We start from the raw sequence: 11,463 nt of genomic DNA on the forward strand, positions 1-11,463 counted from the left end.
TTTGTAACACTGGGGATAATGAAACACCAGAACAGTGGCCTGAGGGTTGTCCTTGAGCCCACATCATGAACAAACTTTACACTGGTTAGACACATCTCAAAAAGATTTGTCCTAGGTCAGATGAGATCTACCCAAGGGTAGCTGATGTCACACACAGTTGCACCGAATGATCCCAGGTTTAAGGGATAACAGAAGGGGCTCCAACACCTGCACCGCTGTGGTAGGAGACCTGGAGACCTTGGCGTCTAAAGTCTCCAGGAACTTCTGAGCAAGAAAAGAGCCAGAGGAGCCAGGGGACTGTATGAAGCCTTTGTTCTCATTTCAGACCCTGACAGAGCCGCATGTCAAGTCATAGGAAAGTGGCACGGTATAATACTGTGCAGGTCAACAGCACCTTTCATCTGAGGATTGATTGTAAAGCCCTTTCAAGACATCAGTTTGTTAAACCTCACAACACCCCTGTGAGGTAGGTATTACCCCCCACTTTACAGACGGGGGGAACTGAGGCACAGAGAAATGCAATGGCTTGGCCAAGGCCTTTGGGCAAGCCAATGACACAGGCAGGTCTTCTTGCTCTTGTTCCCAGCTTGTGGCTCCTTCCCCCTTTGGACAGCAGAATGTTAGCAGCTCATAGAGCCACTGCTGGGCTTGCCCCATGATCAGGGAACATGCAATGTCTGTGGAGGGCTCCTGAGCCCCTTGAAAGCACCCTGGTAACCAGCTGCCACCAGCACTTCAGACATTAAACCATTTCTCAGGCAGCTTCTCCTTCCAGGTACGACCCCAGGATTGTCGTTGTTTTTTTCTTGTGCAATCAGGCAGGAGGCCAGGAGGAGCCTGAGAACATGGATCCTTCATGGAAATGTCCCAGCACTGTATGGCACAGTCCAAACTGGAAACCGCTTTTCTCTCATGGCAAATGTCTCCCCGGAGACAATGCCCAGCATTGAACTCTGGTGGCAAAGGTTGGTGGTGAGGTCTCACCAGGCCTGGAGGAGAAGGAGGAGGTAGCTAGAAGGATATTATACGGCTTTTGCTGCCACTGTCATCAGCATCTTTCATCAGTGTTGGATGTTCACTTGACCCCCAAGTCACCCCATCCCAGCCCATGTGCAATGTCAAGAAGAAACTAAAGCTGGGGGATAAATTGGCCAGGAAGCGATGCCAGGAGCTGTGGTGGAGTCTCCATCGTGGTAACCCCACTGCCAACCTACCCCAAACCTTAGTTACGTCATGGTACCAATTTCCCCTCTCATCCCCCCACCACTACAGTTTTTGTGCTGAATACATATTCTGTCTTATAAAAATAGTCCTCTGGTATCAAAAGACAAATAAAACAAGAGAGGAATAAAAGACCCCTGTCGCCAGCAGCAGTGCAAATCAGGAGAGCCAGCTCAGGAAGGATGGGCTTAAGGTGTCCTTGGTTTGTCACTTCTTCAAGGGGAAGGAGGTTGACTGAACTTTGATGGCTGGGACTGGCCTAGAGTGAGAAGAAAGAGAGAGAAGACAACTCATTTGAGTGTAGAGACCAAGCATCCACCACATCCACCACAACCATCCTTCCACAGCTCAGGGAAGGCAGAGCAGCTGCTGTTCCTGAGACCAGACAGGACCTGGGACTGTCATGGTCACCCATGTCCTCTCGCAAAGATACAACCCCAAATTGTATTGCTTTGAGGTGTTTTCCTTTGGAGTACCCTCAAAAACCTGATAGGACAGAGAGTCCACCAAAGCATGTGGTGACACCAGGCAGTAACCAGCAGTGAGAGCCCACCAGAACAGCCAAGGTGGTTCATGCACTACCAAGAGACATCACCAATTCAACCAACCCAATATGAACCCTATAGTCCATCCTGGGAATTCATGAGATCCCTCACATCATCCATCCAAGAAAGACAACAGTTCCCTGGTCCTCTCCTAGCATGTTGGTGGTGTCAGGCGATGAATACAGACCAGGACATGGGCACATCCTGCTCCCTGGCACAAGTCTGGCCCTGCCAGTCTACACTTTCCGACATGGGCACCGTTTCAAGAGAGGACGGCCAGGGACTGCTCTCAATGGGCAGCAAGGACAAAACTACACCGTTTGGGGAAGGGAGCTGAGTTTGGCTGCTGGGATGTGTCAGGTCTTGCTCTTCTGAGGCCATGGAACAGGCCTGTTTTATCTACTAGAAGAGATGAGCTACAGGGATTGAGTTACACTGAGAAATTTTGGGGCATATTCAGCCTCTTTGTGGTGGCAACTACAAAGGCATAAGAACCTAAAATAGTGCAAGAGGGTCAAAGCAGTAATTAGCAAAGCAGACTGTCAGGATGAGGGCCAACTTCAGTCCAGCACAGTGCCTTCTCTCCATGGCTGGATACAGCCCACAAGCCTGGCTAGCTGGAGCAGATGTAAGCATGAACCCTTGAGGCTCCACTGACCCATATCCAGAGGATTTAGCAGTACAGCAAGAGCTGAAAGTAGTAGTGACACTGTAAAGGACTTGGACTTAATTTCCCAGCTCCAAAACCGGAAAACCTGCATCCTCCATTCCCTTGGATGGAGGTGCCCAAGCCCTGCTGTTGCTGGGGTACCCAGAGGGGCTAAGTCCTGCTCATCTAGGAGAAAGGCGGGCGTTTAACCCCCAGTCTCCTGGTTCCCAGCCCAGTGCATAACCAATGGCCATCGCCCCACAGGCAGTCCCCATGGTCCTGCATGGTGTCTGTGACTCACCTTTGAGGTGGCATCGGCCTGCAGGGAGGAAAGATGAAAGAGATCATCAATGTCCATCCCTTCACTCCACTGTCCCCCAGCAGAACACCAACAGCCCCCTCCATGCTCTGGGATGGGAGGCCACATGCACCCCTATAGGATGGCATCTCCCTTAATCCATCAGGACCTTACAAGACCCAAAGTCCCCACCTTGGTCACTGTTGGCCAACTTTGGCCAAACCCTGTGGGGTCATGCCAGGTGGAGGCATGGCTGCAGACCCCAATCACCTGGAGGTACCTTGCTCGGGCGGGAAGGTTTTTCTCCTGCACCATACAGGAAGGGCCATGGGCACAGGATTGTTTATGCACGTAGCATCCCCATCTGGACAAACACTTTGGTTGCAGTTGCTCCCCAAATAGCAGAGTTTGGGACATCTTCTAATTTCCTTCCTAACTTTTGCTGCTGCCCTCAAATGCCCTGTACCGAAGATCCACAATGCCCTACAGGCCAGTTACCCCAAAGCTGGTGGGCTTTGAACTCCTGTAGCTCCAGCAATGTGTACAGACCCGCACACCCAGAGCACAGAGCATTTCTCCAGTAGCCTGGCCTGTACACACCAGTCATATTGGGGAGGAGCAGGAGAAACCCAGGTCACAGTGAAGACACCATAAGGGGCAGAGCAGAGCACACCACAGAGACATTTGGGATGTCCCACCCAGACATGACCCACAAGACCCCCCACTATGTCCACCTGCACCATGGGAGATAGCTCAACTCCCCTCTCAACTTACTTTAGCGGCCTCGTGGGGTGGCTCATGGCACTTGTGCCTGACACCTTGAAGTTGGTAGGAGGGACCATGACCAGCAGGGTCTGTCCATGTGCAGGAGGCAGCTCTTTGGCCATAAGAGGACTTCCAGGTAGTGGTCGACGAGGGGGCTGGTGCTTTGGGACGACCTGGGATTACAAAGTGTATGGGGAGAGACAACATCATTAAGAGGAGCATGCAATGATCTACAAACCTCTCTCCTCTGCTGCAGAGCTGAGATATTTCAAAGCATGTAACAACAACCAAACTACCTTAAAACATTCTCATTATCTAATGAGCTTTCTTCACCATTGCAACAGATTCATCTCTTAGCATGGCGTGTCAGATCCTTAATAGTGCCCAACCCAGAAGAGCCACAGGCAGCCAAAAACCAGGGAATTCCCATGAGTCTGGAAGGAAAGCACAGCCAACCAGCAAAGCTCACCAGTGGGGTCCTCACGGGGCTGCAGGGGAGAGGTTTCTTCGGAGGTGGCAGCTTAGCCTGGGAGACAACTGTTTTGGTGGTGACCATGGGCGATTTGCTGACTGGCGGAGGTGGCCTGGCCGGCTTGGGGTCTCTCGGGCGTGAAGGGATGGAGTGGGAAGGCGGGCGAAGAGGGTGGACAACATTGACAGGCTGAGAGCTGGGCTGGTGAGCGCTGGGTTTGGGGGGGAATGCAGCCCGTGTTGCCTGCAGGGACAAGGAAAGCAGAAATATGGAGAAAATCGTTAGGTACGTTTTCCTGGGTGCTAGAAAGCAGATGTTCCCTCCAGGTCTGGGTGCAAGGGAGTTGCAGAAGGAGCACTGGGTATTTATTCCACTTTCTGGCACCACCACTTCTACAATCCTGCCCAAAAACTGAACATGTTTGCTCCGCACTAGCCATATGAGAGCACACGGGGATGAGAAAGGTGCTGGTCTCAGGAGATCCAGAGCAGGGCCAGCTCTAGTGAATCCATACCAGATTTCCACCAGATGGGAGACATCATCCATTCTGCCCCACTCTCAGCCACTGTGGCCATGCTCAAAAAAATCTAAAGTCTTCCTAAATTCAGCCCTGGACATCCCAAGGTCACCAGAGCTGACACAACCAGCAGCAGAAGCATCTGCCTCCCTGGAGACCCAGCACAAAGTCATCAGGGGGATTGCACAGCCCCTGCTAAGCTTTGCCATGGTGATGAGCAATTTTCCAGCAGAGGCTCCCGGCAGTCACCAGGGTCTTTTTGAGCAGGCAGAGCTCAACAGAGCCACTTTTAGGAGGGACGTGCACTATTGACCAAGGGCTCACAGTGTAGACACAACATAAACCAGCATGGAGCACCAGTTGCTTGCCCAGTTGCTAGAGGTAGATGTGATCGCCCACAAGTATCAAGTCCCAGGGCGGGAAAGCAAACCCAGAAGGAGAGTTATTCCTTACTTTATTAGTGTGGCTGGAGGTGGAAATGTTCCGCAAGGTGAAAGCAGCTTTGGAATGGCCACTGGTTGACTTCCGACCCATGGTTTTCTTCCTGCCCGGGAGCACAAACGTAAATCACAGATGGCAAAATAAAGCAACCATTTTTGCAACAGCCACCTCCAAAATTCTGCACACCAGTGAGATCCTGTCTCCATTAACGGATCGTTAACAGACAGCCTTGCAGTGCTGGGTGAGTAGGGACGACAAGTTTGTGTTGAGATAATGAGGGTAATGAAGGAAGTTGTTCAGTTCTGGGTTTTTTTTTCTCAAATTATTGCAGGGGCTCTGAGGTATGTACATGTCTGGACCTGTACTGGGAGGGGAAATAATGAGAATATCCAAATTCAGTGCTCCTTTAGAGCCTTTCCAGTCCTTACAGCCTGCTAGGAGCAGATGGCGAGAAAGCTCCTCGGTACCAGGCCACCTTCACCACCACTCTCTGGGCTTCTGTGCAGAGGACCATTCCTGTCCTCCGCTCAGGAGAGAGCTGAGAGCCTCAGATTTTCCCAGGAGAGAGCTCTTCATATCTCAAACCAGGTCTCATACCAGTTTGAAACAGACCCTGTGCACCACCAGCTCTCCCACAACCATTCCCACCAGGCTGGATGCTGCCTGTGGCAAGAAAACAAGGTTTCAGAGTCTCACTGGTCTTCAAGAGAGAAGGGATTTAGGATGTATCACCCACCTATATGTCTCATGGCTCCTCCTCCTCATCTCCTTTATCCACTTATTCAGGAGCGAATTCTCACGCCGGTACCAAAAGTAGACGCTCATCACGAGGGCCGGGAGGAAGAGCAGGAAGATGAGCAGAAGGGTTACTAAGATGGCTTCGTGATCTGGCAGGGAAAGCACAAGGATGAGTGCAGGGCTGGGAGAGTCAGCAGCCTCCAGCTTCACTTGATGGAAATGTGGGTCCTGTCTGCCCATTCCCAGCCACCCAGGCTAGAGATATCATTCATGATCATAGAATTGTCTAGGTTGGAAAATACCTTTAAGGCCATCAAGTCCAACCATTAACCTAACCCTGCCATCCCACCTCTAAACCATGTCCCTAAGCACCTCATCTACCCTTCTTTTAAATACCTCCAGGGATGGGGACTCGACCACCTCCCTGGGCAGCCCATTCCAGAGCCTGACAACCCTTTCTGTGAAGAAATTTTTCCTAATGTCCAACCTAAACCTGCTCTGTTGTAACTTCAGACCATTGATCACACCTCCAAAAAGGGAGAAGTACCAGCCAGTGGTCTCTGATAAAAATGGGTGGCCACCAGGCAACCAGAGCTTGGTACAGGCTGTGAGTCTGCCTGAATGGACCCAACCCAGCACATCTGGGAGCAGAGCTGTCGGCAGCTTTATCACCCCATTCCCCCCTCTCGTGGCATCCCTCCAGCCCCACCAGCACCATGAGGCATTGGACAAGAAGCCGAGACTGACTGTCACGCTGCACAGGGCCACTGTCCACGCTGCCACCCAAGCCTGGCTTCTCGCAGTAGGGGGGAGCCCAGCCGGCATCGCAGTGGCAGTTCTTGTTGCTGTTGCAGACCTGCAGGATGAGAAGGAGGGTTGGAGACCACGAGGGACATATGGAAACGATGGTCCCTACGCTGGGGATGAGAACAGATGGACAATGGCGGGGGTCAAGGCTGAAGGAGCTTAACCCCTGCCAATATCCACCCCTTGAGCATCACCTGGATCACACTTGTGTTGCCCTCAAATGTGTGACTGCAACGTACAGAGATATTTTCTTGCGGATACTTTCGTTTCCCTGCTCTTCGCAGAAACCTTGAAGACGGGTACCTTACGCCCTCCGTTTGTGCACTGCTTGGCTAGACAAGCCTGATGCCCTTAATACTTGGCGTTAGGCCAGAAGTTTGCTAACCATCTTCCCCTCGGGATCTTCCCATGAAACCATAGCGTTGTTGTTGCCTTACCAGGCAAAGCCCTGCATTCTGCAGAGGTCAAATCTTTGGGCAAAAGCGGCTCTTTCTAATCACTGAACCATTTCCCTGCTTTTTTGCAGCCCCAGTTGTGTTTCTCACTTCTGCTTTTCTCCCAGAGGGAACAGGCACCTGCTCTGAGCTCTAAAAGCTCTCCAGTTCAAGCCAGACCCTGATCCAAATTTTGCAGATGGTCCTTACATCACAAATGATCTTCTTCTTCTAAACTTGGACATGGGTAAGCCAAGATCTCCACTCAGGCTCACCCACAGCTGATGCATGAGACAGTTACGAAAAGCAGATGCCCACTACCTTGCAAGGCTCATCCCTCTGGGAGAAACTTGGTTTTGCTTAAGAATCTGCACTCTTCCCGGGAGGCAATAACTCACCCCGTGGCCGTTGCACCGGGAAACACACTTTTCCAGCTCAAAAAGGGAGGCATTCTGGCATCGGCGATCTTTGCAAACCTGAGAGAGAGCCAAGAAGCTGAGGTTAGAGAAAGACCCGAGGGAGGGGGGACAGTGATCTTCTGGCTCCACAGATGGGAGCCCTCCAGAAGGGTGCCGTCTGTTGGAAAAGGCAGGTGGGTTAAATCGTGTTGTCCCAGGTCAATGCATTTCACTCCCATTTTCAGCACAGCCCAGGAAACCTCTAAATCCTCTACCATTCCCCCATCCAGGATGGTGCAGCAGAGACCAGGCACCACCACTCCCACCACCCTCCCCTGACAACCCACCTGGCAGCTCCTGGAGAAGGCATTTCCCATCTGGCCCTAAAATGCAGGCACCAGCCAAAAAAAACCGACACTGAGTTTCAAAACCAGCCATCCTTTCTCACGAAAATGTCAACATTTTGGCCTTCCATCCCAAACCGGGATGAAAATTTCACAATTAAACTGGCAAATAGCAAAGGCCGTGTCTCCGCAGCCAGCTCTGTCTGGTGTGCATCCCTGCTACCGTGTTGTCTACCAGGCTTCTGCCCTTTCTCAGCTGAAGTGACCCTCTGTAAAGCACTTGGAGATGCAAGGGCTGTAAAAGAGACTAATGCTCAACGGTTTGGATCTGTCGTCTTGACTCCTAACACAGCTTTCCCCTGGGAAACAGTTTATTCGTAGGAGGAAGCCTCATCCATCAAGTCCTGGGCATGCAATTCTTGTTGGGGTTACTCCACTATACATTAAACCAGTAAAGAAGCCTGGAGACCAGAGAGAAGAATTTGGTGGCCTACACACAAGTATCTGGTGATGTCTAGAAATGCCCCGGTTGCAATGTCATCAAGGCAATGTCTGCAAGCGTGGTGGGGACCACATCCCAAGGCTCAGCTGTAACGCAGAGAAGAGCCAATGTCTACACTGATGCTGGGACAAGACCCAAGGAGCTGATCCCCTGGAGGAGCACCCAGCCCTAGGAAGAGGTACTCACCATCCCATCTCCACATTTCGTCCCCGTCATCACCAGCCCCGGGTCAGAGAGGTCATCCTCATCGTCCTTTGCGGTGTACATGTAGGTGCCGCGGCACTTCACCTCCCGCCCATTGAAGCGGATGGTGGTGTCGATGGAGACGGTGTTGGTCCCCTGGGGCTTCTTAGCTGAGCTCTGGCACTGGATCTTGCCACACATAGCATCCCTAGGAGCAGGACACAGCCAAGGTGAGGGCAGGAGATGTGGGCATCTGCCGCTTTACCCTCCCTGCCCCATCACCCCCTGCCCCTGCCCGCTGGCTCACCCCCCTCTGAATTTATGGCCATGGGAGGTTGTGATGGGAGAGGCTCAGCGGGTTCAGAAGGACTCAGCTAAATCATGGACAGCACAGAGAAATGATGAAGTAAACAGGCAAGGTGGGGTCCCTCTAACATCCCTGGTCTAACTGGGAATACTGGAGAGCACCTGCTCCCTGAATAGCATCTCCTGCTATAGCATCCATCCAAAGATGCCATCTTTGGTTTTCCCTTCAGGCTGGGCTGGGAGGTGATGCATGGTGGGACAACCTCCCGGCAGTGATGGGGACTGAGCCCAGAAGGACCTGGTGGCTTCCTCAGGTCCAAAACAGAGCTGGCCCAAGGGATGACACCAGGAGGTCAGGGTAGGGCCCCACCAGCCCCTTCGCAGGGGTGGTCAGCGGGGGGCTGCAGGTGCAGGAGGAGAAGATGGGGCACCCATGGGTGCCAGTGCTGCACCCACTTCTTGTTGCATTTCACGTAGCGCCCTTGGCTGTCCTTCCCGCAGTTGCCGTAGGTGTTGCCGGCCATGTTCACGTCCTGGAAACAGGCATCCGGGGCTGGCCAGGCACCTGTGGGGAGGGAGGGAAGGTCCCACGTGGGATGGGGATACCGAAATCAGGAGCAGTGGCTGGATGCTTATGGAGAAAACACTACGGCAAAGACCCGGAGAGCTGCTGCTGTGCGTGCCACCGGGCCAAGCACAGCACGAGAGGGGTGAAATCCTCTTTCCTCTGGGGTCTAGCAGAGAATTTTGGCCCTGGGGGAGGACTCCCCCCCTGTGCCTGCTGCAGCTCTCCTGGGGGCGCCCACAGGGCAAATGGGCACCTATGGGTGGGAGCAGTAGGGGGGTGTACACGGGTGCGAGGGGGTGTTGGGAGGGTGGGTACGGGGGCTGTGGTGGGCACGGGAGCAGGGCGCAGCACGGGGCTGCACAGGGCCATACCGGGCGGGGGGGCGCTAGGCGGCATGGGGGAGGACACAGCTGGGGGCCATACAGAGCAGGCGGCCGTATGGAGCATATGAGCTATGGGCCATAGGCGGAGTGGGGGCCATACAATGCATGGGTGCTATATGCAGTCCGTGGCCATGTAAAGTGTGTGCATATATATATATATATATGTATGAAACGTGCAACAACCATCCAAAGCGCCTGGCCACATATAACTGAGCCACATCACCTATGGGCCATATGCAGTGTAACGTCTGCAGGCAGGGTGGGGGCCATACGCAGGATATGGGCTAACTAAAGCAAGGAGGGCCTATACATTCTGTGCAGTGCAATGAGCCATATGCAGTGCTGAAGCCATACATAGTGCAAGGGCTGCACTAGAGCGTGAAGGTCACTTGGAACGTACGGACTCGGGTGCAGCGTGGGGACCGTATGGGGGCTGTATGTGAGGTAGGGGCTGTATGGAGCGTGGGGGCTGTATGGGGGCTGTATGTAAGGTAGGGGCTGTACGCAGCGTGGGGGCTGTATGTGAGGTAGGGGCTGTAAGCAGCATGGGGGCTGTATGTAAGGTATGGGCTGTATGCAGCGTGGGGACCATATGCAGCGTGGGGGCCATATGTAAGGTATGGGCTGTACGTAAGGTAGGGGCTGTACGCAGGGTGGGGACCGTATGAGGACTGTATGTAAGGTATGGGCTGTATGAAGCGTGGGGACCGTATGGGGGCTGTATATAAGGTATGGGCTGTATGAAGCATGGGGACCGTATGCAATGTGGGGACCGTATGTAAGGTAGGGGCTGTACGCAGCGTGGGGGCTGTATGGGGGCTCTATGTAAGGTAGGGGCTGTATGTGAGGTATGGGATCTATGTTAGGTAGGGGCTGTATGTGAAGTAGGGGCTGTATGTAAGGTATAGGCTGTATGTAAGGTGGGGGCTGTATGGGGGCTGTACGTAAGGTATGGGCTGTATGTGAGGTATGGGCTGTATGTGAGGTATGGGCAGCGTGGGCAGGTGGGCTGTGCACAGCAGAGGACCAGGCACCTCTGGGCGTGCACGCACAGCACCCCCAGCCCTCCACGCCAGCCCCGCGGATGTTGACCCCCAACCCTGGATGGGGACAGCACAACCCCTCCACCCACCACCCTCCAGCCCCACGGGTGGGGGGGTGCCGAGGCGCCCCCGTGCAGCCACAGCGCTGAGACCCAACACGGCTCCTGCTCCGGAGAGGGGGTGGCAAGGAGGCAGGGCTGGGGCTGGGGGGACCTACCTGGCCCCCAGAGCTGGACGCACTGCTGGTGGTGGGTCATGCACATGCCGTTGTTGCAGTAAGCCTCGCCATAGGCGCAGGACGAGCCATCCAGCAGGTAGACGTTGGCCGGGCAGTAGGGTGAGGCACCCGTGCAGTATTCGGGGAGGTCACAGGATCCCGCTGCTTCCCGGCACATCGTCCCAGCCACCTTCAGCTGCCGCAGGAGGAGAAGGGAGAAACAGCAGCGCTGAGCAAAGGGGCCACACTGGGATTGCTGCTGCCTCCCGGCATGGCTGGGGGCCATAAACAATCCATAATGTCCCCTGTGGGACTCTAGGGGGCTGCCAAGGTATAAAGCCAAATGTTCAACACGGGCAAGTGCCAAGTGCTGCCCCTGGGGAGGCTGAACCCCATGCACCAGTACAGGCTGGGGGCTGACCTGCTGGAAAGCAGCTCTGCCCAGAGGGACCTGGCAGTCCTGGTGGACAACAAGGTGGCCATGAGCCAGCAGGGTGCCCTTGTTGCCCAGAAGGCCAATGGCATCCTGGGGTGCATTCAGAGGAGAGTGGCCAGCAGGGCGAGGGAGGGTCTCCTCCCCCTCTGCTCTGCCCTGCTGAGACCCCACCTGGAGCACTGGGTCCAGTTCTGGG

At 54.0% G+C, this 11,463-nt stretch overlaps 1 protein-coding gene across 1 annotated transcript in view; it reads right to left on the reverse strand.

Moving 5' to 3' along the window:
* Window positions 1–320: 320 nt before the first annotated feature.
* ADAM33 (ADAM metallopeptidase domain 33) overlaps window positions 321–11,463 on the reverse strand; it is a 47,655-nt gene continuing 36,512 nt past the window's right edge. Inside the window, 11 exon segments of the mRNA XM_035895062.1 lie at window positions 321–1,480; window positions 2,717–2,734; window positions 3,488–3,651; window positions 3,948–4,193; window positions 4,921–5,011; window positions 5,645–5,795; window positions 6,394–6,502; window positions 7,286–7,363; window positions 8,318–8,522; window positions 9,077–9,185; window positions 10,832–11,027. Coding sequence (XP_035750955.1) covers window positions 1,429–1,480; window positions 2,717–2,734; window positions 3,488–3,651; window positions 3,948–4,193; window positions 4,921–5,011; window positions 5,645–5,795; window positions 6,394–6,502; window positions 7,286–7,363; window positions 8,318–8,522; window positions 9,077–9,185; window positions 10,832–11,027 — 1,419 coding nt within the window. The 3' untranslated portion in view covers window positions 321–1,428.

This window comes from Egretta garzetta, unplaced genomic scaffold (genome assembly GCF_000687185.1).
Source record: "Egretta garzetta isolate BGI_Z169 unplaced genomic scaffold, ASM68718v1 scaffold265, whole genome shotgun sequence".
Lineage (NCBI taxonomy): Eukaryota > Metazoa > Chordata > Aves > Pelecaniformes > Ardeidae > Egretta > Egretta garzetta.